The following is a 27771-nucleotide window of genomic DNA, read 5'->3' on the forward strand; positions in this document are numbered from 1 at the left end:
TTCATTCCCTGGGTTCGGAAGTTTCCCTGGAGGAGGACATGGCAACCCGCTCCAGTATTCTTGTCTGGAGAATCCCACGGACAGAGGAGCCTGGTGGGCTACAGTCCATGGGGTCACAGAGAGTCGGACACAACTGAAGCTAGCTAGCTAGCAGGTGCATTATTAATGAGTGATGTGAACTGTGATCGTCCTCTGTGTATAGTGAAGAGAGTTCACAATTCAGTAGACGGATGGGTCCTAGTCTAGAATTGTTGTCCGTATGTCTTTCCTGTCCTCTTCTGAGGTTGTGACGTTCTCCTATGAAATTCTGACTGCTTTCAGTTTGAGAATGAGTTGATCACAAAGCTGGACCAGGAAGTAGAAGGGGGCAGAGGAGACGAACAATACAAGGTCCTTCTGGAAAAACTGTGAGTATTTCAGAAACAGAATCTCTAGCTGACGGCATCATTTAGCGATGGATGAAAACAGGCTTCTGCTGTACTTGCAGACCAGTTGAGTAGTCTCAGCATCGCTGGGGTCATCACCACACTGGTTTTCTGTGAGGTGCGTGGAGTTGACACCATCCGCTGCTGCCATTCATTTATCTGCTGTGAGTCAGGTGTTCATGTTTTCCTGGCTAGCCCGGCCCTCAAGAACAGGGCAGATGGAGGAGAGGGGGAGATCGACTGAGTGGTGATATTTTTCCTAGTGTTTGAATTGCTGAAGTTTAACAAAAGTGCTAGCTCCTCTAATTATTTCTTCAAAACAGTCATTTAAAGGAGAAGGGAAAAACTTTTCAAGGTCCCCTTAAAAATACCTTATGCCCTGGAAAGGATGTCTGGGAACACTAGGTACATTGCCAGTCCTTTGCATTTCCCTCCTTCCAGCCCTAACTCAGCCCGTCCATTCCCTCCCTCTCTGGCACCCTCTGGCCCTTTTACTCTGGCACCCTTTGCATGTATGGAATAACAATATAAAACAGTGTTTTATAAAACAATATAAAAACAGTGTTTCAGAACACTCAGATAAGATTTCCCTGGTGCTCCAGTGGTTAAGAATCTACTTACTAATGCAGGGGACACGGCTTCAATCCCTAGTCTGGGAAGATCCCACATGCCAAGGGGCAACTAACTCTGTGTGCCACAACTCCTTAGCCCATGTGCCTTGAGCCTATCCTCCTCAACAAGAGAAGCCACCAAAATGAGAAGCTCTCACACCGCATCTAGAGAGTAACTGACCCCTGCTTGCTGCAACTAGAGAAAGCCCGGAACAGCTATGAAGATCCGGCACAGCCATAAAATAAATAAATGATTGATTAAAGAATTTTAAGAAACACTTAGATATTAGAGTTAAAGACTGTGCTTCAAATCCCGTTTTTTCCAAATACTAGGATTTTGACTGTATTTATGTGATGCCAGTTTTTTTTTTTTTTTTGTCATCTACAATAATAGGATCTGTATTTTGGTGAGGATTTAAATAAGATGATGTATTCACATAGTATCTGTCGCAGAGCTCATGCTGGATAAATGTGGGCTGTTCTGGTGTTTGTTACTGTTATTACCTGCAGATTTCCCGAGCATCCTAGGTTCTAACTACTCTAACTGTTCGTTTCTTATGTTCTCTGAACTTTTATGGCAAACTTGGTCAACTGTTGATGGAATATGTGCCTAGATCATTCCGGGATTTACTTGCTTTGGGGAAGTGGTAGGCAGTAGACGAGTTGGGGACAATGACACTCCCAACTCTATTATTCTCTTTTTTTTCAAAAAATTTTTAAGGCGTCAGCACAGAGGATGCTCAGAAATGGAACTGATGACTTGTCTATGTTTTGGAGTTCTAGAAGTCTGTCTTACTTTGTTTGTAACGGGTCATAAGAACATTGGTTGTTTCATCCTGTACCCATTTGGTCTGCCTGTTTGAGCTTCAAACCTCTCAGTTTATCACTTCCGCAGTTCTGATCTCGTACAGAAATTAAGTGCCGAAGTTACTCACACATACAAACACATACCCACAGTGTTTACAAGTGATAAAACTACACTTTAAAAAAATCCTACAGTTGACTTTTCATGTACAGATCTTGTTTTTCCTTCATTTGTTTTGAATCATGAATGCAGAGAAATATGACTGCACAAATCTCCAGTGCTCAAGAATAATTTTAGAGTCTAATCTAGTGCTTTGAACCCACATTTTGTCTTGTTCACCAAGTTTTCTTCTGTCTAATCTGAGAAGCTCCTATGGAAACTTTGCTCTGTTTGGGTCCAGAGGGAGATAATTTAGACCAAAAGTTTAACTTCTGTTTACTTATTTACACCTGTGCCTTTTTTCCCTGAAAAATAACACTTTTATGTGAAAAGCCACGTGTCTGGATGTATACTAGGTTCCTAGGTTCCTCTAGGCTGGGCATTACTCTGAGACCCTCCAGAGTTCCCTCAGGATGCCTGAGAATAAAGACGGGAAAAAGATGATCCTTTCAAATGAGCAGAGGAATCAGATAGTACACGCAAACCTCTTGGGCAAACGTTCTCATTTCTGTGATATAGACAGAAGAAATAGAAATACTTCTATTTAGAAATAGAAGTTCAAAGAAGGGCATCTTGGGCTGGGATTCTCAGTGATGGTGGGGCTTGAGCTGCAGACCTAAAGAAAATGCAGAACTTGAGTAACAGCAAAGAGCCTTGTGAGCGAAGGCTCCAGGATAGGAGAACCTGGAGTCATATGAAGGATGTGTGTCTCTTGGTCCAGCGCCACCTGCTGCCAGGACCTTGGGCAGCACTCGCAGGTGGTGATGGAATGTAGGTGTGGGACAAGGCATTTTGTCTCCATCTCTGCCCCCCAGGCTCCTAGAGCATTGCCGGAAACATAAATACCTCTCCGGTTCTGGAGAAGTATTTGCGCTCCTGGTCAGCAGCCTCTTAGAGAATCTGCTGGACTACAGAACGATCATCATGCATGACGAGAGCAAGGAAAACCGCATGAGCTGTACTGTGAATGTGCTGGTATGTACCACACCCCTGGGTCCCCGAGAGGGCAGTCCTAGCGCCCCTGACTGCACAGCTCTGAGTAAACATGGCAGACATGAGGCTCTCTCTTGGCAGACACGAGGCTCTCTCTTGACAACCTTTCTGAAGTATGTGTCCTGCTGAGTCTAATTGGAATGGCCAAGGGAATTCCCTGGCAGTCCAGTGGTTAGTACTCAGCATCTTCACTGCTGTGGGTTCAGGTTCAATGCCTGGTTTGGGAACTAAGATCTTGCAAGCTATACCACATGGCCAAAAAAGGTAATTGGAATGGCTAACTCAGCTTTGAACTCACAGATGATAGCTGCCTCAGACCTTGAGGATAAATATAGAAGCAGGAATGGAAAATGAAACATAAGCTTTTGACTCAGCTCTTTTACAGAAGGCCATGCTCAAACTGTTCTCTGCATTTTTTTATGTGATTGCTTTTTTGTTGAAAGTATCAGACACGGATGAAAATGCATTAGAAATGATATACCATGAGTATAGAATTAGTCCATAAAATCCTCAAAGGGGTAGAACCCCGTGGTCTTGCCTTTTCCTAAAAAAGTATAACTGGGACCAAAGACCTCAGAGGTTTAGCAGCCATGGTCTCCTCTGCTTAATATAAACAAAATACCTACCATTTCTGACGCCCTTTTGGCCACCTCATGCGAAGAGTTGACTCATTGGAAAAGACTCTGATGCTGGGAGGGATTGGGGGCAAGAGGAGAAGGGGACGACTGAGGATGAGATGGCTGGATGGCATCACGGACTCGATGGACGTGAGTCTGAGTGAACTCCGGGAGTTGGTGATGGACAGGGAGGCCTGGCGTGCTGCGATTCATGGGGTCGCAAAGAGTCGGACGTGACTGAGCAACTGAACTGAAGAAAACAGAGTATCAAGTGATTTCGGTATCATGACCTGTTGTCTATTCACCTCGATTTTCCTCACATTGGTCTTAAAATTCTTCAACTTTTCTTTTTATAAACTGAAACTTTTCCTGGGTCTTCCCTGAGGTCCAGGTTAGGACTCTGTGCTTCCAATGCAGGGGGCTCGGGTTCTCTCCCTGGTTGGGGAACTAGAATCCCACATACCACATTGTTGTTGTTCAGATGCTCAATCGTGTCTGACTCTCTGCGACCCCTTGGACTGCAGCACACCAGGCTTCACTGATCTTCACCATCTCCTGGAGCTTGCTCAAACTCATGTCCATTGATTCAGTGATGTCATCCAACCATCTCGTCCTCTGTCATTTTCTTCTCCTCCTGCCTTCAATCTTTCCAAGAATCAGGGTCTTTTCAAATGAGTCAGCTCTTCACATCAGGTGGCCAAAGTATTGGAGCTTCAGCCTCAGCATCAGTCCCTCCAGTGAATATTCAGGATTGATTTCCTTTAGGATTGACTGGTTTGATCTGCTTGCAGTCCAAGGGACTCTTGAGTATTTCCAGGACCTCAGTTCAAAAGCATCAATTCTTCAGCACTCAGCCTTCTTTATAGTCCAACTCTCAATATCTGTACATGACTACTTGAAAAACCATAGCTTTGTTGGCAAAGTAATGTCTCTGCTTTTTAATATGGTATCTAGGTTTGTCATAGCTTTTCTTTCAAGGAGCAAGAATCTTTTAATTTCATGGCTGCAGTCACCATCTGCGGTGATACAGCATGACCAAAAAAAGACACCCAAAACAAAATGCTGCCATTTCCTTATTTTGTGGATGTATTCATTAAAGGGAAAGAACAAAGCCTTTGGAAACATGACACTGTTGAAAAGTGCAGCTAGCGGTTTGACTATTTTTGTGGCAAGCTCATTAATAATTGATTTACAATTGTATTTTGTGTCCTTTTTTTTGTAGAATTTTTACAAAGAAAAGAAGAGAGAGGACATCTACATAAGGTAAGCCAAAGGAAATTTCTGCTCTTGCTGTTTATATCATGGATTTATTAATTACTTTTCAAGCAATGATAAACCTGAACACCATCCTTGCTGCTTCGAGAGACACCAAATAGTATGTGAATGTGTTCTCATCCTTCTGAAAAGGTAAACTCTTTAGATCAATACATGAGGAAGTGCAGGGCGAGGATTGTGTCAGGGAAGAGTGGAGGACACTCCAGCCAGCTAACCAGGCAAAGACATGAAATTCATCCTCTGTCAAGGACTGTTAGCCCTGGGTTCAGGGAGCCTTGAACAAACTTGGATGTAAAGCATGTGCATTTTCTTGGGGAAAGATTCCTTAGTTCTCATGAGCTTCCCAAAGAGGTCTGGGACGTGAAAAACAAATTTAAACACTACTAGCTTAAACGAAGAATACCAAGTAGAACAGAGGGACTAGGAAAGACTTAAAGCACAAGACTTAAAGAGGGTCTTCAACCCCCTGTGAAGAACTGAACTATGCAGCAGGTGGTGAGCGGCGGGCCAGTGAATGAAGCTCCATGTGTATGTTCAGTGGCACCCCATCGCTCTGCCTGCATCAGATCAGCACAGGCATTTGACTCTCACAGGAGCCTGACCCTTACTGTGAACTGTGCAAGTGAGGGATCTAGATTGCAGACCCCTCATGAGAATCACCTGAAACCACCGCCTCCCACGCCCCGTCTATGGAAAAATTGTTTTCCATGAAACTGGTCCCTGGTGCCAAAAACATTGGGGACTGCTGCCTTACAGGATTAGGAAGTAACTATTCCTGCCACCTGGCTGTGGCATGAGCCGAGTATCCCATCAACTCCCCGGCGGCAGAATGCCTCCTTTCTCCCCTTCTGACCAGGTACTTGTACAAGCTGCGAGACTTGCACCGGGACTGCGAGAACTACACTGAAGCTGCCTACACGCTCCTCTTACATGCCGAGCTCCTGCAGGTGAGTGGATCAGGGAGGCAGTATGTCAGCCATCCAGCCCGTGGGACCACATCATATACATGTCATGATTTTGATGGGAAAAGCTCCTATTCAGGGAGGACCCTTGTATCCAAGAGTATTGGTATACCTTCTAAATAGGCAGAGCTACTTAGACCAAGGTTGGGAAAATGTCCATTATTATTTATTTACTTATTTACTTACTTTTAAGTTTATTTTATGAAATATAGTTGGTTGATAATGTTGTGTTGATTTCTTCTGTACAGCAAAGTGCTTTCAGCTCAATTCAGTTGCTCAGTCATGTCCAACTCTCTGTGACCCCATGGACTTCAGCACACCAGGCTTCCCTGTCCATCACCAACTCCCAGAGCTTACTCAAACTCATGTCCATTGAATCAGTGATGGCATCCAACTATCTTATCCTCTGTCGTCCCCTTCTCCTCCCACCTTCAATCTTTCCCAGCATCAGGGTCTTTTCAACTGAGTTCTTCCAATCACGTGGCCAAAGTATTGGGGTTTCAGCTTCAGCATCAGTCCTTCCAGTGAATATTCAGGACTGATTTCCTTTAGGATGCACTGGTTGGATCTCCTTACTGTTCAAGGGTCTCTCAAGAGTCTTCTCCAAGACTACAGTTCAAAAGCATCAAGTCTTTAGTGCTCAGCTTTCTTTATAGTCCAGTTCTCACATCCATACATGACTGCTGGAAAAACCAGAGCTTTGACTAGATGGACCTTTGTGGGCAAAGTAATGTCTCTGCTTTTAAATAAGCTGTCTAGGTCGGTCATTTTCTTCGAAGGAGCAAGCGTCTTTTAATTTCATGGCTGCAGTCACCAACTGCAGTGATTTTGAAGCCCCAAAAAATAATGTCTATCACTGTTTCCATTGTTTCCCCATCTATTTCCCATGAAGTGATGGGACCAGATGCCATGATCTTAGTTTTCTGAGTGTTGAGCTTTAAGCAACTTTTTCACTCTCCTCTTTTACTTTCATCAAGAGACTCTTTAGTTCTTCACTTTCTGCCATAAGGGTGGTGTCATCTGTATATCTGAGGTTATTGATATTTCTCCTGGTAATCTTGAGTCCAGCTTGTGCTTCATCCAGCCCAGCGTTTCTCATGATGTACTCTGCATGTAAGTTAAATAAGCAGGGTGACAATATACAGCCTTGACGTACTCTTTTTCCGATTTTGGACCATGGAATCAGTCTGTTGTTCTATGTCCCGTTCTGTCACTTCTTGATTTAGTTATACATTTATTTATATATACACACACACACACACATACATGCACACACACATTTACACATATATACACACACACATTCTTTTTCATATTCTTTTCCATTATGGTTTATCACAGGATATTAAATAGAACTCCCTGCACTCTGTAATAAGACCTTGTTGTTTTTCCATCCTATATACAATAGTTTTCATCTGCTAATCCCTAACTCCCAATCCGTCCCTCCCCTACCCTTCTTCACCCTTAGCAACCACAAGCTTGTTCTCTCTGTGAGTCTGTTTCTGTTTCATAGATATGTTCATTTGTGTCGTATTTTACATTCCACATATAAACGACAGCATATAGTATTTGTCTTTCTCTGACTGACTGACTTCACATAGCATGATAATCTCTAGATTCATCCATGTTGCTGCAAATGGCATTATTTCATTCTTTTTATGGCTGAGTAGTATTCCACTGTATATACATATCATATCATCTTGATTCATCAGTTGACATTTCCATGTCTTGGCTATTGTTTATGATGTTGCTGTAAACATAGGCATGGGTATCATTTATTTAAAACTCCTTAGGAAGCAGAGCACACCTTTCAGGCTGCTAATACACTCTAATTTTTTAAAAAAATGCACACTGATCCATGTGTTTTTAAAAATATGTAAAACTGCAGAGAAGTGACTTGTAAATAAATATAGAACTGTAGAAATACTTTCCTATTTACCTGTCTCACTGAGAAAGTATATTGTGCTGTGGCTATAAACACCTCTCTCCATTATCAATCTCAAATAATTATTTCCAGCTCTGACAGCTCCTCCAACTTCAGATTTTGTACAAACTGTTCTCTCAACATGAATCTCTGAATGACTAATAGACACCTTGAACTTAGCATGTCAGTAACACAAGCTGTTTCTTCCACTGTCCTCCTGGGTTCGTCCCTTCCTCTCCTTTCTCCCCGTTTCACTAAAAGGCACCACCATCTAGTAAAAGGTACTGGTCATCATCTTTTACTCACATGTTCCCACATTCTCCACAAGCAAGAATCATGGACCCTTTGTCCAAAACTTGCCCTCACTTTATCCAGTTTTCTTTCTTTTTGAAAATGTTTGAATTTTATTCATCTATTTATTTTTGGCTGTGCTGGATCTTCGTTGCTGTACAGGCTTTTCTCCGCTTGTGGCGCGCAGGGGCCACTTTGGTGGCCGTACACCGGCTTCTCTTTGCAGAGGCTCCTCTAGTTATGGAGCATGGGCTCTCAGGTGCACACGCTTCAGTAGTTGCGGCTCCCGGGCTCTAGAGCACGGGCTCAGTAGCTGGTGACATATGGACCTGCTCTGAGCCAGGTGAGGTTTTCCTAGATCAGGGATGGAACCTGTGTCTCCTGAATTGGCAGGTGGACTCCTTACCACTGAGCCAGCAGGGAAGCCATCTTTTCTTTTTAATTGAGAAAATTTATGTGACAGCCTTAAATCTCCAGGAATTATTTACCTACTAGTTGCAAGTTTATATCCGTAAACAGTCTTTCTGCTATTCCCCACCTGCCAGCCCCTGGTAACCATCATTCTACTCTCTGTTTTTACAAGTCTAGATTTCTCTGATGCCATATATACGTGAGATCATACAGTGTTTGTCTTTCTCTGATTTATTTCACTTTGTATGGTGCCCTTAAGGTCCATCCATGTTGTTGCAGATGGCAGGATTTCCTTCTTTTACATGGTGAAGTAATATTGCATTGTGTGTATAAACCACATTTGTATTCATTCATCCATTGATGGACACTTAAGTTGTACTGTGGCTCTCGTGAGTAATGCTGCTCTGAACATGGGGGTGCAGAGGTCTCTTCCACATTCCCCACCCTACCCATTTTTCTTTTTTTTATATATTCTTTTTTTTTTACTTTACAATACTGTATTGGTTTTGCCATACATTGACATGAATCCACCACGAGTGTACATGAGTTCCCAATCCTGAACCCCCCATTTTTCTTTGTCTCCATTGCTGCTATCCTGGTCCAAATTTCCATTTTTAGCCTCCTTCTACATCTCCCTGCCTCCAGTTTTGTCCCTAGCAATTAATTTTCTTACACAGTTTCAGTTTTGTTTTATACCTAAAGAATACATGTACATTGTTCTAAGGTTTGGAATTAAAAACTGACGTCTTCTGCTTGACAGCTTGCCCCAGGTCAGCCATTCACAGTTCATATTCATGATTGGGGCACCAGAAATCTTACTGGATTAGAGGGGAAAGCTTTTGACTGTGGGGTGATCAGACACTCAAGTGTCTGTACTGCATTGTGGTTGTGGGGACTTCTCTTGTGGCACAACACTTCTCTTGTGGATTATGGACTCTAGAGCACACAGGCTCGGTAGTTCGGTGTGCAGACTTAGTTGTTCTGTGGTACGTGGGATCTTAGTTCCCCAACTAGAGATTGAACTGGCGTCCCTTGCATTGGAAGGCAGATTCTTAAGCATTGGACCACCAGGGAAGTCCCAGTGACTGTAGATCTTTTCATTTTTGCTGCTCAGAAAGTTAAACTCTCCTATGCTGGTATAAGGTAGCACGTGTGGATGCCACTTCTTCCCCTGTATAGCTACTCAATAAGGATATTGCTTATGAAGTACAGTTCAGTTTCATCATTGGTATGAGATCTCATTTTTATCATGTATTGAATCACTATATGGAGAGTCAAGGGAACCTCTTTCAAGATTTTATGTATTTTGCATGGGTGTCTGTTGGATAATGCACCAGAACCACACCGTTTTAATTATCAATTCTTTATAACATGTTTTATGACCTGGTAGTTACTCTTTATTCCTCTTCTTTTTCAGAGTTTTCCACCTTATTCCTTTCTGTTTATCTTTGCATATGGACTTTGGAATCATGAAATTTAAAAATTAATTTAGGGAGAATTTCCATGATTATGAAATAGCACTTTCTTATCCAAAAGCCTGGTATGACTTTCCATTTGTTCAGATCTGCTTTTGTGCCTTCCCATGGTGTGTTAACATTTTCTGTGTAAATGTTATGTTAATCTCTAGATAGCTTCTCTTTCTAAGGTAATTATGATAAAATACATATAATGTAAAATTTACTATCCTATGCGTGTATAAATACAGTTGAGTGGCATTAAGTACATTTGCATGATTGCGCCTGAATATCCAGTCATTTTGAATTTATTCTTATTGGTTTCTTTTCTTCCATTATCTTAATTATCTCTAAATTATTTCCAAATATGTTATTTTTTATCCCACTACTTAATTCTCTCATCAGTTGTGGTAGGTGTTTAGTAGGCACCTTTGTGAAGAGATTGATTATGAAGAATACAATTACTGCTTTCACATGATAGTTTTTTTTTTAACCCCCTTTTCTTCATTTTTATGCTTTGATGTCTTTTTTTTTTTACCTGGTTGTATGAATGGTGACCTCCAGCAAGACCACAGTCGTGCTGGTTGGCAGCCTCGCCTCATTCCTGACCCTCATGGAATGCCTTCAGTATTTGTTCATCTGGCATGACACTTGTTTGTTTTGAAGCTGCTGTGTGCGTGTATGTGTGTGTATGCAATTTTTGTGTTTAGTGAATCATTGAAAACGTGGATGAATCAGATATGTACAAATATTTCTGTGAAGGTTTTCAGTTGAATGTTTGTTTGCATTCGTCCCCTTTAATTAATTAAATGAATGGTGCTGCACTCATCTCTTGTGTTGCCTTTGTGTGTTTTCCAGTGGTCTGACAAGCCCTGTGTGCCCCATTTGCTTCAGAGGGACAGTTACTACGTGTACACCCAGCAAGAGCTTAAAGAGAAGCTATATCAAGAAATCATATCATATTTTGACAAAGGCAAGGTCAGTGTTGGGGAGGGGGGTCAAAGGGGGAAATGACTGCCATGCTTACTACATTACAGTTCTGATTCTTACCAGCCTGAGTTAGTGCAGGGCCCACAGGTTAAGGGCACGGCTCCCAACAAGTCAGCCCAAACTTCACATGCCAGCTGCAAGTGCAAGAGTCCCCATGCCACCCACAAATCACATGGATGTTGGTTCTGGCAAGGCCAGTCCCCATTCTCAGACTGTCTACGTGCCTACCATAAGTCACCTCACTAGTATCAATTCCCATGTCTCCTGAGGGGTCCACTGTGAACTACAAAGATACTTCTATCACTGGGGAGACTCAAGAGTTTAGAAGCTCCTTCCCAGGAACGCAAGACAAAAACCAGACAAATTCTTTATTATGCAGCAGTGACCCCAAACTTACTCTTTACTATTCCCATGTATATCTTTGAATTCAGAGGGGGCTGGATATTTTTAATGGGTGAGAAAATGAGTAGATAAATTAAGGTAAGAAAGTGTGAGTCACTCAGTCATGTTCGACTCTTTGCAACCCCATGGACTGAAGCTCTCCAGGCTCCTCTGTCCATGAAATTCTCCAGGCACGAATCCTGGAGTGGGTTGCCATTCCCTTCCCCAGGCAATCTTCCTGACCAGAGGTTAAACCCCAGTCTCCTGAGTTGCCAGGCAGATTTTTTCCTCTGAGCCACCAGGGAAGCCCAAGGTAAGAAAGGCAATAAATAAGGATCGCTTATGTGGAGGACACTTAACATAATGGAGAATACAGTGAACAGCCCAGAGCCCCACTCTCATAGCCGTAGTTGTACCTTTTAAATACTGCTGAAGGCCAGGAGCTGGTCCTGTCACTATCAGTGCATTCTTAAGATGTTGTTGGCTAACACCTGGGGCATTTTCCATCCCTAGGTCACTGCTTGCCTCACATCGTAGACTGCACGTAACAAGCAACTTAAATCCTACAAGGGGAAGTAAAATAAACATGTAAACAAGGCCACCAAGTCATGAAATCTCTGGTCTGGAGAAAACATGTCCAGCTGGAAGGCTTTTAAATTTAAAATTGAAAAAGAAAAGAAAATGCTTAGGTAGTGGGGGAAGAAAATGCTACCGAAACAAAAAGGATTGCCAGATTTGACTCTTTAAGAGCCTGCCACTTTCAGCCACCACTGTTTTACCAGTGGAACCTGTTGATCAAATAAATGGGTCAAATAAATATAATGATAAAATAACTACCACCCGTTTAGTGCAAGTTACTATTTTGGGTGATTTCCAGAGTGTTTCTAATTTAATTCTTGCTCTAACCCTGTAATATCGATCCTATCTCTGTTTTACAGATAAAGAACTTGAGGTGCGCAGAACAAATGTATTTGCTCAGACTTTGTGGTCTCTGCACTCCTTTACTCTCTTAAAAATCACTGAAGAACCCCAAGAGCTTTTGTTCATGTGGGCTATGTCCATTAATGATTTTATTCTTTGAAATTAAAAAAAAATTTAAATATTTTTCTTTTAACAACAATAATAAGCTTATATCCTGTTAATATAAATGATATCTGTTTATGAACAATGACCGTATTTTTCAAAAAAGTGATAGGACATTTTTGCAAATCTGTTTATCATCTGGCTCCATAGAAACAGCAGGATTCAAATATCCATCTCGACATCCAATCTGTTGTGACATCACATGTCGTGTAGCCGCTGGGAAACTCCACTGTAGACTCATAAGGGAATGAGCATAGAAAAAAGGCAAATAGAGACTTCCTGGTGGTCCAGTGGCTAAGACTCCATGCTCCCAATGCAGAGGCTACAGGTTCAGTCCTTGGTCAGGGAACTAAATCCCACACGCACAACTAAAGATTCTGCATGCCACAACTAAAACCCGATGCAGACAAATACATAAATATTTAAAAGAAAAGAAAGGCAAATAGTATTTGTATTAAGAACATGGTTTGACCTCATGGATCCCATGAAAGGGTCCTGGGGACTCCCAGAGACCAGGCAGGGACCACACTTTGAGAACCTCTCTGCTAGGCTATCTTCCTATCTCTTCATAGCTTAGCATTTGGCGAGTAAGGAGTGAACTAGGCCCCATGGTACTGTTGACTGGCCTCCTGCATCAGTTCTAGCTGAGCTGGAATGGTCTCCATTTGGCACATTTCAGAGCCTTTTGAGTGATCCAGGCCCAGAGATTTCAGAAGGGACAAATTTGGCAAATGATGACATTGGAAGATTTCGTTTTAAAGTGTTGTACAACTCTGTGTGAATTGCACATACAGTCCTTCAGCAGCCAGAAGCAATGGACCATAGTGCCTGGTTAAGACTGAAATAGGACATGTCCAGATGCTGTGTTATTAATAGTATCCAGCTGAGAGGCATTTTATGAAAAACCAAAGTGAACACAGGCTCATCAATCTGGGATACTAGCCTCAGATGCCGAGTATGTGCGTTTGGCTGTAACTTGCTTGATCATAAGTGCTCTAAGGCAGGGGTCCCCAACCTGTGTGACCTAATACCTGATGATCTGAAGTGGAGCTGATGTAATAAATAATAGAAATAAAGTGCACAAGAAATGTAATGCACTTGAATAATCCCAAAACCAACCCCCTCCCTGATCCATGAAAAAATTGTCTTCCACAAAACAAAGTTCCTGGTGCCAAAAAGGTTGGGGACCACTTTTCTAAGGCATTTCCTAAAGCTGTCTTTGACCAAATAGGTAGTTTAGTTATAAATAGCAAATCAGTGCCCTGAATTGGAGAAGTAGTTTCCCAAATTCCACACAAGAGTACAGTCAGACTTTCATACCCCTGCCTCCTCCCAAACAGCCTAACTCAGAAGAAACACACACGCATACGCCCAGAACCAGAGCCCATGCCTGTTTCCCTTCCCCTCCAACAAGACTTCATGCTCCCAAGACCTAAGCTTCAAAACTGGTTCCCCTCCGCTTTCAGTGGTCTTTAGTGCTTTGTTCTTTCAACTAAGCATTGCTTTTCGGGGGGACACATGGTGTTCTTCTTGTTCTTGCAGACAGAATAGAAAATGCCCCCTGGCAGAGCAGCCAAGGCACAGTGGATTTATGATGTCAGAAACCAGGGTTGATCCTAGCAGTGAGGCACGTGGGGAGTATCCACTGAAACTGAACCCACCTGACTCCTTAGTCATTGCCCAGTGACTCTGGAATGGCTTCTGCTGCTGGATCAATGACTGCTTTGTTCTCCACTTGTAACCCTCCTTTTCTTTTTTTCTGAAGATGTGGGAGAAGGCAATCAAGCTGAGCAAAGAGTTGGCGGAGATGTACGAGAGCAAAGTTTTTGACTATGAGGGCCTGGGCGATCTCCTGGTGAGTCTGAATCAGAAGATGTCTTTCCTCCTGCAGAGGAGCTGAGCATAGTGGTCATGAAAATGGTGTTATAAGTGTAAGAAAGTCAGCACAAATGATGTTTTCTATGAGGGAAAAGTACACCTTGCATGGATTAAAAATGAAGAAAGATGAGATCTAAAAGCTATCATCAGTATTTCTCCAGAGTATCCCTAATAGGGGGCTCAGGACCCCTATCTGCAGCCCTCTCTGCTGTGTGCCTTTTGCTGCTCTGTGGACCCTTCATGTCCCTAATCGAGCTTCCCTTTCCCCTCTTGGTTACTCTGCCTTCCATGAGACTGTCCACGCTTCCGATGTCTTCTGACATCTGTTCATAGAGTTACTTGTCCTGTAGTCCGCATCCTCAGAGCTGTGAACGTTTTCCATGCCCAGTAGGAGGCCAACACAAAATGACACTGGGTCATTTTTAGTAGAAGGGTCACAAAAGGTCAGGTCACCCACTGTCATGTAAAAATTTGAGATAATTGTCACAATCATTTTGAAAAATATTTGTCACTGTATATGGTACCTGCTCCTGCCATCATGCAAAGAGTCACATAGGAATTTCAGAAACTAAATTAAGCTCAAGTGTGAGTAATGTTACATGTTAACTTTCTAAGAAAACATTGTGATAGAAACCTTTTACGGAGATAGTGTAGTAATACAGTCATGCTAACACCATTGTGTATGTGGCAGGGGTACCACTGTCTAAGTTCCCAGGTCTGGATGCCTATTTTGCTTCCTTTAAACCTGAAGCTTGGGACTTCCCTCCTGGTCCAGTGGTTAAGACTCCACACTTCCAGTGCAGGGAACACTGGTTCCATCCCTGGTCAGGGAGCTAAGATCCGACATGACATATGGTATAGCCAAAAAAAATTTTTTTTAAAGCTGACCATGTTCCCACTGGCCAGAAAGCCTCTCTCCAGGGGGAAAGTTAAGAATGACACCTGATATTGAAAAACAGAACATCATCACCACCTTCTGGGTACTTGTAGCTGAACCAAGGACTTTATTCTAAACCACCTGCGTGAACTGGAAGGTTCTCTCTTTCTTTCCTCCTGTGTCTCTGTTCCAATGTAACCACCCACCTGAATCCCAAAAAGTGCTTCTTAACCTTTTAGGGGTCCCGAACCCCTTTAAGCAACTGGTGAAAGCGAAAGCCTGCTTTGCCCACAGATGAAATGCACATACGTTTGTCCTTCTGCATATAACAGCAAGGAATCCCAGGGCTTCCCAGGTGGTAAAGAATCCACCTGCCATTGCAGGAGACATGATTTCGATGCCTGGGTTGGGAAGATCCCCTGGAGGAGTAAATGGCAACCCACTTCAGGATTCTTGCCTGGGAAATCCTATGGACAGAGGAGCCTGGCTGCCTACAGTCCATGGAGTCACAGAGTCGGACATGACTGAGCATGCAGCACAGGGATTTCCAGGCCCTCTTAGGCCCATTCATAGACACAGGCCCCAAACCCTCGATCCAACAGAAGGATAAGTATTTGGCTCACAAGATGTTTTCCAAAAACCTTTCATTTCTTTGTGTTACATAGGAAACAACAAAGCAAAGAGCCTGAACTTTTTTTTTTTTTTTCCTCTGACGATGCCCTTGTAACCTCCCCACGAAATGTCTTGTTTTGTCTTCCAGAAAAAAAGAGCCTCGTTTTATGAGAACATCATTAAGGCCATGAGGCCTCAGCCCGAGTACTTTGCTGTTGGCTACTACGGACAGGGCTTCCCTTCTTTCCTGCGGGTAAGACGCTCGAGGGTGGTCTCCCTGGCCATTGAGCCATGCAGTCGGAGGAGGGAAGGTCTTCATCTCTTTTCCAGATGGGTCTAGTGTGTTAGCAGCTGGAGCCCCGTGTTCTCACTGTGGGTGGTCAGGGAGGAAAACCACTTCCTGAGCGGCTGGTCTCTTCACCCCCGGCTGCCTTTGGTATTCTGGCAGCTCTTTTGCAAAATGACTTTTCCCAGGTGGAGTGAAAAAAGGAAAAACAAAACCATCTTCTCTGCTGGGCTGCCGCTGTGGGTCAGGCTGGGGGAAGGTGTGGATTGATGTATCTCATTGTTTATTTGATTTCCAGCCAGGGCTAGTTTGAAAACAAATATTCCCCAGGACAAGACTATAAACGTTGCACAAAAATCAAACCAGTTTTGTTGTAATAGTGAGAAGGACCATGTTTATCTTCCTTCTCAGAAATTTTTTATCATGCGATACTGATTTTACAATCTCAAAAACAAACCTAAAAAAAAAGCTTCCTATTTTCTCCCACAGAAAAGAAGCCTCTTTTAGTGCTGAGCTATGTTTTAAGTATATATTGGCCATCTTCCTTCCCCTAATTTAAAAAGACAAAAAGTGGACAGGAAAATACATTGCTTACATTGTCTACTAAGGAAATAGTTCATTCATTCATTCAGTAGCTGGGTGGCAAGAGCCTACTGTGTGCCATTCCAGTATTTTTGCCTGCAAAATCCCATGGACAGAGAAGCCTGACAAGCTACAGTCCACAGGGTGGCGAGTAAGTCAGGCTCAACTTAGCGACTCAACACCACCACTGTGTGCCAGACATTAGAGACACAGTGTTGACGATAACCAGATGTGGTCCTTGCTCTCATAAATTTTACACCCTAATGGCTGAGTTAATTAAATAACCGCATAAATGAATATAAAATTCAAACTGACCAAGACAGGTATACTGTACTAGGCAGGCTGGTTAAGCAAGTAGTATATACACAAGTCAAATAAAAACCTATGTTGGCATGAAAATGGTACGTGATTGTTTATAGCACCATTACTCATAATCACTGAAGATTAGATACAGCCCAGAAGTCCCTGAGCTGCTGAAGGGATCAACGAAGTGTGGGATAGCCATGCGGTAGAATACTGCTCAAGAAAGGAAAGGAGTAAGCTCCTGATACACACAACATGGGGATGAATCTCAGATGCATGGTGCTGAGTAAAAGCAGTTTGACCTTAAAACCAACATATTCTACGATTTTATTTATACAGCATTCTGCTTAAGTCAGTACTTTTTCTAGGGGTAGAAAATAGATCAGTGGTTATCTGGTAATTGGAGCCAGGGGGGAGTTTGACCTACAGAGAAACATAGGGAAGTTTTTGATGGTGATGAAACCGCTCTGTATCTTAACTGTAGTTGTGGTTATGTCTGTTACCACTGGCAGAATTTTACACTAAGCGGGTAGATTTTACTGTGTCAGTTATACCTAAATTTTTTTTGAGAGTCAGGAAAGACTTCCCAGAAAACTTCTGCTTCAACTGTGATTTGAAAGATGAACTGGAAGTTAAGGAGGTAAAGGGGATGAGAAAAAGCATTCCAGGCAGAGGAAAGAGCAGGCAAGAGTGTGGCAGGCACTAGAAGTGATAGACCAGTGCTGTGGGAAGAGAGGGATTCAGAAGTGGGCAGGGGAGATGAGACAGGAAGCAGGGGAAGAGCGTGTCGGGCTTTGAGGTTCCATATCCTGTTTTGTCAGCATCCTGAGAGCAGTGGAGCCAGTGCCCATTTTTTGTGTTGGTGAGGTCATCTGGCTTTGGTATAGAGAATGGATGGGACGTGCATATAGACCATGGCAGATACTCAGGGAAGAGATGACAGCCAGCCTTGGGAAATGGCTTTAGAGAGAAGTGGAAAGATGAGTGTGATGGAGACGAAGTAACAGTATTTGATGACTGATGGGATTAGGGTGAGAAAAAGAGGGACGTGGTAAGAACTATTCCTTGCTCTCTGGTCTGCATAATTGGTGGGGCAGTGGAGCCGTCCACTAAGATAGCAATGCTGGGAAAGCACAGTTATGGAGGAGAGTGAATCCACTCGTTGAATATTTATTGATCTTTTACTGTGGTGCTTGCTGTAATAAAGGCCTGGGCATGCGTGCTCAGTAGTGTCAGACTCATTGCAACCCCGGGGACTGTAGCCTGCCAGGCTCCTCTGTCCATGGAATTCTGCAGGCAAGAATACTGGAGTGGGTTGCCATTCACTTCTCTTCGGAATCTTCCCAACCCAGGGGTGGAACCCAGGTCTCTTGCATTGCAGGTGGATACTTTACCATCTGAGCCACAAGGGAAGCCCACAGGCCTGGGGGCCAAAACAAATCCAACTCCCTGAAATTGTAGAGCTTATATTCTGGAGGGACAGGTAAATAAAAAAATACTAAGGTGGGTAAGTAAAATATTGAGTATGTCTGATGGGCTAGAACAATGCCTCATACAGGGTAGACACTCAGCAAGTATTGTATAGAAAATATGTCAGGGGAAGTGAATAGAGAGACTGATGATGGGGGTGGAGTTGCAATCTTTTTTAAAAAATTATTGTTTGTGCTGGGTCTTAGTTGCAGCATGCAGATTCTGCAGCAGATGGAATCTGGTTCACTGACCAGGGATGGAACCTGGGCCCTTCACTTTGGGAGTGCAGAATCTTAGCCACTGGACCACCAGGGAAGTCCCTAGAGTTGCAGTTTTAAACAGAGTGAATAGGAAAGACTTCAGTAAGAAAGTGACTTTGGAATAAAACCATGAAAGAAGTGAGGGACTAAGCCAGACAGCTCTCATGAGGGGGCCAAACAGTGAGAACAGCAGGTTCATAAGCCATGAGGCTGGAGAAGCACATGAAGAAAACAGGGCAGGCAGAGAACAGGGTGAGAGAGCTGTGGGTACCGCCTTGCAGAGGGGTTTTTGGCATCTTTTCAAGGTTGTAAAAGTTTGATTTTAGACATACTCCATGTGAGGTAGATTTGAAACATCCAAAAACATGTGAGTGAACAATTTGATAATGTGGATCTGGAACGCAAAGGAAAGCTCCAGGCTGGATATAAAAGATGGTGGGTTATTTACGCATCATTAACACTAGTTGTGTATAAGGCAGACTAGGGAGTCAAGAGATACGTGAAGTAACAGGCAAATTTGGCCTTGGAGTACAGAATGAAGCAGGGCAAAGGCTAACAGAGTTTTGCCAAGAGAAAGCACTGGTCATAGCAAACACCCTCTTACAACACAAGAGAAGACTGTACACATGGACATAGCCAGATGGTCAACAGTGAAATCAGACTGATTATATTCTTTGCAACCAGAGATGGAGAAGCTCTATACAGTTAGCAAAAACAAGACTGGGAGCTGACTATGGCTCAGATCATGAACTCCTTATTGCCAAATTCATACCTAAATTGAAGAAAGTTGGGAAAACCACTAGACCATTCAGGTATGACCTCAATCAAATCCCTTACAATTATACAGTGGAAGTGACAAATAGATTCAAGGAATTAGATCTGATAGACAGAGTGCCTGAAGAACTATGGACAGAGGTTTTTGACATTGTACAGGAGGCAGTGATCAAGACCATCCCCAAGAAAAAGAAATGCAAAAAGGCAAAATGGTTGTCTGAGGAGGCCTTTCAAATAGCTGAGAAAAGAAGAGAAGCTAAAGGCAAAGAAGAAAAGAATAAACCTATTTGAATGCAGAGTTCCAAAGAAGAGCAAGGAGAGATAAGAAAGCCTTCCTCAGTGATCAGTGCAAAGAAATAGAGGAAAACAATAGAATGGGAAAGACTAGAGATCTCTTCAAGAAAATTGGAGATACCGAGGGAACATTTCATGCAAAGATGGACACAGTAAAGAACAGAAATGGTATGGAGCTAATAGAAGCAGAAGTTACTAAGAAGAGGTGGCAAGAATATACAGAAGAACTATACGAAAAAGATCGTCATGACCCAGATAACCATGATGGTGTGATCCCTCACCTAGAGCCAGACATCCTGGAATGCAGAGTCAACTGGGCTTTAGAAAGCATCACTACAAACAAAGCTAGTGGAGGTGATGAAATTCCAGTTGAGCTTTTTCAAATCCTAAAAGATGATGCTGTGAAAGTGCTGCATTCAATATGCCAGCAAATTTGGAAAACTCAGCAGTGGCCACAGGATTGGAAAAGGTCAGTTTTCATTCCAGTCCCAAAGAAAGGCAATGCCAAAGAATGCTCAAACTGTCACACAATTGCACTCATCTGACACACTAGCAAAGTAATTCTCAGAATTCTCCAAGCCAGGTTTGGTTCAGTATGTGAACCGTGAACTTCCAGTTTTTCAAGCTGGTTTTAGAAAAGGCAGAGGAACCAGAGATCAAATTGTCAACGTCCGCTGGATCATCAAAAAAACAGTTCCAGAAAAACATCCACTTCTGCTTTATTGATTACACCAACACCTTTGACTGTGTAAATCACAGTAAACTGTGGAAAATTCTTAAAGTGATGGGCATACCAGACCACCTAACCTGCCTCTTGAGAAATCTGTATGCAGGTCAAGAAGCAACCGTTAGAACCGTACATGGAACAACAGACTGGTTCCAAATCAGGAAAGGAGTATGTCAAGGCTATATATTGTCACCCTGCTTATTTAACTTACGTGCAAATTACATCATGCAAAATGCCAGGTTGGATGAAGCACAAGCTGGAATCAAGGTTCCTGGGAGAAATGTCAGTAACCTCAGGTATGCAGATGACACCACCCTTATGGCAGAATGTGAAGAGGAACTAAAGAGCCTCTTAATGAAAGTGTAAGAGTAGAGTGAAAAAGCTGGTTTAAAACTCAACATTCAGAAAACTATGATCATGGCATTCAGTCCCATCACTTCATGGCAAATAGATGGGGAAACAATGAAAATAGTGACAGACTTTATTTTTTTGGCCTCCGAAATCACTGCAGATGGTGACTGCAGCCATGAAAGTAAAAGACATTTGCTCCTTAGATGAATAGCTATGAACAGCCAAGACAGTCTATTAAAAAGCAGAGACATTACTTTGCTGACAAAGGTCCGTCTAGTCAGAGGCATGGTTTTTCCAGTTGTCATGGATGGATGTGAGAGTTGGACTATAAAGAAAGCTGAGCGCCCAAGAATTTCTGCTTTTGAACTGTGGTGTTGGAGAAGACTCTTGAAAGTCCCTTGGACTGCAAGGAGAGCCAACCAGTCCATCCTAAAGGAAATCAGTCCTGAATATTCATTGGAAGGACTGATGTTGAAGCTGAAACTCCAATACTTTGACCACCTGATACAAAGAACTGACTCACTGGAAAAGACCCTGATGGTGGGAAAGATTGAGGGCAGGAGGAGAAGGGGACAACAGAGGATGAGATGGTTGGATGGCATCACCAACTCGATGGACATGAGTTTGAGCAAACTCTGGGAGTTGGTGATGGACAGGGAAGCCACATGTGCTGCAGTCCTTGGGGTTGCAAAAAGTCGGACACAACTGAGCAGCTAAAGAGAGGGAAACAAGTAGGGGATCTGGGATGGAGCCTGGCAGTAGGTTCTGACCTTAAATTTGCTGTCGTTCTTGATGCTCTGGAGAAGGGAATGGCTACCCAGTTCAGTGGCAACCCACTCCAATATTATTCGTGCTTCCCTGGTGGCTCAGCCGGTAATGTGGCCTGCAGTGTGGGAGATAGCATGTGATTCCTGGGTCAGGAAGATCTCCTGGAGAAGGAAATGGCTTGCCACTCCAGTATTCTTGCCTGGAGAATTCCATGGACAGTGGTGCCTGGTAGGCTACGATCCATGGAGGCCATAAAGAGTTGGACACAACTAAGTGACTAACACATGATAAGATATTGATAGCTAGTACACTTATTACATATGATTATTAGTTCACATGGAATAATGGTTATAAACTTAGTGGCAGCAGTGATTCAGTGAAAATAAGAAGTCCAGACTTTCAGGTTGAAAAAGTGAGTCTGAACCATCATCTGAGTACCTGTGATTTTGACCAGATCTTAATAACCATCAAGTCTTGGTTTTCTGACCTGGACATTAGAAAAATAAGGTCCACATTGCAGGGCTGATTTGAGAATGAAATGAATATTAGATGGGAGTTCTTATAAGCTGTATAGGAGTTTGTAGATGTTGTGTGTTGTTGACGTGTACTGAAAAATAGAGAATCCACATGAATGATGTAACCTGAGTGCCCTTCTGTGTTATGGAGTATTTCATCCAAACTCAGAATGTATAAGTTTCTCCTCCTCTCCCCTGGCCCCCAGCAGAGGGGGGCCCATCTGTTTCTGTCACTGGTTTCTATCACTGGCGCCACTGTTCTTCCTTCCCTGAAGCTGTCATCTGAGAATTCTGACGCATTCCCCCGTCTCTTTGCTTTTTACCAAATACCACAGGCTCCAACACCAGATGCCTCAGCTTCTCTTTCTCACGTGGACTCCTGCTGCAGTTCCCTACAGCTGGACACGTTAGGCTGACGGCACTTCTTCCTTCATCACATTGCGCCATCCTACCAGAACCTCCAGCGAATTCCCAACCTTTGGACCATTGACCTGTCTTTCAAAGCCTTTCATATTCTAACACATCCAAACACCCGTCTTTTTTAAAAAATAGTTTATTTTTAGCTGTGCTGGATCTCTGTTGCTGCTCTCAAGCTTTCTCTAGTTGCAGTGGGCAGGGGCTACTCTTCATTGCGGTGCGTGGGCTTCTTTGCAGCGACTTTGCTTATTATGGAGCACCAGCTCAGTAGTTGTGATGCACAGGCCTAGTTGCTCCGCGGCACATGGGATCTTCCCAGACCAGGTCTTGAACCCATGTCCCCTGCCTAAGCAGGCGGATTCTTAAGCACTGAACCACCAGGAAGTCTCAAGAACATTTCTTCTACCTGCTCTCAGTACTTTTTGCCTGGTTGTCCTCCCCTCTCCTTTTCTCATCTAACCCTATCTTTCCATCTCTACCCAGTCAAGTCCCGAGTGTGCCTTAAACCCTCTCCTTCAGGTTGAGCACCTTTGTGCTGAGCTTCTGCTTCTCTGGTTTTCTCCACAGTTGTCATACCCTTAGTGTTTTCTTATATTCCAATCCCTAGCTCACCATAGTTCTGCCTGAATAATGAAATCTCATATTGCAACATCAGTCACGTAAATCTCTCCCAGCTTGGAAACATTTAATCATCAATTCCAAAAGACTGGGCAGTTTTCATGGCCCTCTATGTTGGGCCTAGAGGTTTATTGCCTTCAAGATACTTAAATTACCAAAATTATTTCATTAACTTACTCGTTTACTTGTTCTCTGTTTCTTTCCACCAGAGCAGGGTCAGCATTTTACCCCTAGCATTTAGCAGATCTCATTTGCTCAATACATGCTTAGTGTATGGCTATACAAGTGATTTTTAAAACTTTTTCTCCTGATTTATTTTTTTATTGAAATAGAGTTGCTTTTCAATGTTGTATTCGTTTCTGCTGTACAGCAAAGTGAATCAGCTATACGTATAAATATATCCCCTCTTGTTTAGTTTCTGTTCCCATATATATCATTACAGAGTACTGAGTAGAGTTCCCTGTGCTATACAGTAGGTCATTATTAGTTATCTGTCTTATATGTCATCTTGTCAGTCCAGACATGTATATGTCAGTCGCAGTCTTCCAGCCCATCCTACTTCCCCTTCCCCCTTGGGTGTCCATATATTTGTTCTCTATGTCGGCGTCTGTATTTCTGCTCAGCAAATAGGTTCGTCTGTACCATATGTTCCACATCTATGTATTAATATATGGTATTTGTTTCTCTGTTTCTGACTTACTTATACATACTCTGTATGACAGTCTCTAGGTCCATCCACTTCTCTATAGATGACCCAATTTTGTTCCTTTTTATGGCTGAGTAATGCCCCATTGTATATATGTACCACATCTTTGTCCATTCATCTGGACTAGTGATTTTTAAGAAACATTTTATAGGATAGTAGGGGCCCAGATTTTGGTTTAAAATGGATCATGTGTGGGGCTTACCCAGTGGCTCAGTGGTAAAGAATCTAACTGCATTGCAGAATGCGCAGGAGGTATGGGTTCAGTCCCTGGGTCGGGAATATCCCCTGGAGGAGGAAATGGCAACCTACCCCAGTGTTATTGCCTGGAGTATTCCATAGACAGCAGAGCCTGATGGGTTACAGTCCACAGGGTTGCAAAGAGTCAGACACGACAGAGAGACTGAACACACAGTACACCACAATACATGTATGCTTTAAATACTAAGCTAAGTGTTCATCTTTGTAACAATGAGAGGAGCAGGAACCATCAAAACAGTGACAGCTGAACATGCAAGAGCCCTGAGGCAAATTTCTTCTGTGTCTGGGACCTCACAAATCTCTTTTCCAAAAAATCCAATTTTGTTAATTTTATTAAAGGAGGAAAAAAGCTTGGAGTGGAAAGACTAGTGTTGAGAGCAGTTTTTGTCTATGAGACCTTGATGTTGTCATCCACAGCCATCTCCAGGATTGGCTTGGGACTGGCTGTTGATTAATCCTATTCTCTTTTCCCACCTAACCTGTTGATTGATCTTGTTTGCACTTTCAAGTTCTCTGAGGCAGGGTTGCTCATGTCCTGATTCCCTAACTTACTGGGTCATGATGAGAAAGTAAGATCCAGTAAGTTAAGGAATGAGAAAGGAGCTTGCATCTCAGTGTATATGAATGCCCTTCATTCTTTCACTTTCTTGCCATGAGAAATACCAGCTAACCTAAGCAGCATGCCCAGTGACATCATGAATTTCCGATAGGGTGCACACTCCTTAGCTCCTTGTGGATCAGTGTAGACCTTGCACACAAGTTATCATCCTAGGGCACCCTCTTGAGAAGCATTTTGACTTAACTCTCCAAATAAACTGTGAGCTCTTTCAGATATGATGGTTGCTGTGAGCACATAGTAAGTGTTCAGTGGGAACATGGTGGTGAGGGAGGGGCTGCACTTAGCCTGGAGAGGACGGTGACTTCCTTGAGACTTGAATCCCCAATTGCCCTTCACTGTTCATATTCAATGCTTCTCCCTGCTTGTCCTGACCTGCAGAACAAGATCTTCATCTACCGGGGGAAGGAATATGAAAGGCGAGAAGACTTCAGCCTGCGGCTGCTGACCCAGTTTCCCAATGCCGAGAAGATGAGCAGCACCACCCCCCCAGGGGATGATATCAAGTCTTCTCCCAAGCAGTGTATCCTTTTCTCGGACCACAGCTTAGGGGCTCTTCTTTTTTTTTTTTTTAACATTTATTATTTACTAATTTCTTTGGCTCTGTCAGGTCTTGGCTGCAGTACATGGGATCTTTAGTTGGTGGCATGCAAACTCTTAGTTGTAGCATGTGGGATCTGGTTCCCCAAGCAAGGATCAAACCCAGTCCCCCTGCATTGGGAGTGTGGAGTCTTATCCACTGAACCACCAGGGAAGTCCCAGCCCAGAGCTCTGGAACCTGTTACAGCCCCAGCCCAGCCAGAGAAGGCGAGGGTTCAGTCCTGTGCCTGCATGCAGGTAGGTCCTGTCCTCAGACTCATTTAACCATCCTGACTCAGTGTCCCGTTCTGCATAAAAGCTTTGGGAACCTAATGTCCTTAGCTCAGGGCTATGAAGTAACTGAAAGAGAGAGATGAGAAGCAAATCTTGAGTATGGAAGGACATGTGTTATAGTCACAGGCAGCGCCCAGGGAGAATGTAGACTTCCTGTTCTTGAATTCTGGATCTTGTATAAAGACACATAGCTCTCTTTTGGTAATGTATAATATCTTACTGAAAAACCAGTTACATGCATTTTAAAAATTAGAGATGTTATGGAATCGAACAGTAAAGGAAGTCTCCCACATACGAACAAGTTCCATTCCAAGAGTACATTTGCAAGTCTCATTTGTTCATAAGTCCAAAACGTTAGCCTAAGTACCCAAGTAACATAATCGGCCATACAGTACTATATTGTCATATGTTTATAATACTTTTCATACAAATAATACATAAAAGACAAACACAAAAAATTAAACACTATTAATCTTAGTGCAGTAGCTTGAAAAGTACAGTAGTTCAGTACTACAGCTGCCATGCAGGGACTGGTGTTGAGTGAATAGGCAAGAAGAGCTGCTGATTGGAGGAGGGAGATGGCAGAGATGGGAGAGCGTCAGCAGTAGGAGAGGAGGGCAAGCTGCGATTTCACTCAGGCCTGATATTGATGGCATGGCATGCATACTCACCTCTTTGAAAGTTCACAACTTGAAGGTTCATATTTAGAGAACTTACTGTATTCTAAAAGAGGTCAGTAAGCCAGAGCAGGTGTGGAATGGTAGATAAATAAGAAAAAGCGCTCTGGAGCAAACTGCCTGGGTTCGAGTCCCAGCTCTGTCCCTTCCTGTGTCACTTTGGGCAGCTCCGTTTCTCTGTGCCTCAGTTTTCTTATCAAGAAAACGGGGGTGATGATCACTCTTCCGCTTGGAGTTCTTGTAAAGATTGTCTGTAAAATAGAAGAGTCCCTGGCACATAATAAAATTTCAGTACATATTAATTATAGGTATAGAGTGGTCAGTTACTATAGAAAGATGGACAGTAATAACAATAGAGCAGTTGACAGACATGTCTTTCAAAGGAGAGTGTAATGGCCTGTTAACACTTAGTAGATGCTTGGGAAAGAAAGGTTTCAGTTTGAGGGTTCAGGAAAACAATTGAGATGCCTCCTTGGTGTAGCAATGAAAAGAGGTCTTTATGGATTTGATGTAGAAACACGAGTCCTGGAGCTCATCCCAAAGTCATATCTGCATAGCCATCTGATTGTAACCAGTTGCTTAACTTCTCCAGGACTTGGTTTACTGAAGGGGTAACTCTAGCTTTTTAAAGAATTTTCTTTAAGAATTTTAAGAGATGGGAATACCAGACCATCTGACCTGCCTCCTGAGAAATCTGTATGCAGGTCAAGAAGCAACAGTTAGAACCAGACGTGGAACAACAGACTGGTTCCAAATTGGGAATGGAGTACATCAAGGCTGTATATTGTCACCCTGCTTATTTAACTTCTATGCAGAGAACATCATGAGAAATGCTGGGCTGGATGAAGTACAGACTGGATTCAAGTTTGCTGGGAGAAATATCAATAACCTCAGATGTGCAGATGGCAGCGTACTTTGGCAGAAAGCAAAAAGGAACTAAAGAGCCTCTTGATGAAAGTGAAAGAGGAGAGTGAAAAAGCTGGCTTGAAGCTCAGCATTCAGAAAACTAAGCATGGCATCTGGTCCCATCACTTCATGGCAAATAGATGGGGAAACAATGGAAACAGTGACAGACTTTTATTTTGGGGGGCTCCAAAATCACTGCAGATGGTGACTAAAGCCATGAAATTAAAAGACACTTGCTCCTTGGAAGAAAAGCTATGACCAACCAAGACAGCATATTAAAAAGTAGAGACATTTCTTGGCCAAGAAAGGTCTGTCTAGACAGAGCTATGGTTTTTCTAGTAGTCATAGATGAATGTGAGAGTTGGACTATAAAGAAAGCTGAGTGCCAAAGAATTGATGCTTTTGAACTGTGGTGTTGGAGAAAACTCTTGAGAGTCCCTTGGACTGCAAGGAGATCTAATCCATCCTAAAGGAAATTAGTGCTGAATATTCATTGGAAGGACTGATGCTGAAGCTGAAACTCCCAATACTTTGGCCACCTGATGTGAAGAACTGATTCCTTGGAAAAGACCCTGATGCTAGGAAAGATTGAGGGTAGGAGGAGAAGGGGATGATAGAGTAT

The 27771-nt window shown here is 43.0% G+C and overlaps 1 protein-coding gene across 1 annotated transcript in view; it reads left to right on the forward strand.

Annotated features, from left to right (window-relative positions):
- DOCK5 (dedicator of cytokinesis 5) overlaps positions 1–27771 on the forward strand; it is a 278523-nt gene that overhangs the window by 222809 nt on the left and 27943 nt on the right. Inside the window, exons 36-43 of the mRNA XM_068973628.1 lie at positions 322–407; positions 2816–2975; positions 4833–4873; positions 5742–5832; positions 10786–10905; positions 14147–14236; positions 15897–16001; positions 25075–25216. Of these exons, the coding sequence (XP_068829729.1) occupies positions 322–407; positions 2816–2975; positions 4833–4873; positions 5742–5832; positions 10786–10905; positions 14147–14236; positions 15897–16001; positions 25075–25216 (835 nt within the window). The remainder of the gene's footprint in view (positions 1–321; positions 408–2815; positions 2976–4832; positions 4874–5741; positions 5833–10785; positions 10906–14146; positions 14237–15896; positions 16002–25074; positions 25217–27771) is intronic.

The sequence above is a fragment of the Capricornis sumatraensis genome, chromosome 6, assembly GCF_032405125.1.
Source record: "Capricornis sumatraensis isolate serow.1 chromosome 6, serow.2, whole genome shotgun sequence".
In the NCBI taxonomy this organism is placed as follows: domain Eukaryota; kingdom Metazoa; phylum Chordata; class Mammalia; order Artiodactyla; family Bovidae; genus Capricornis; species Capricornis sumatraensis.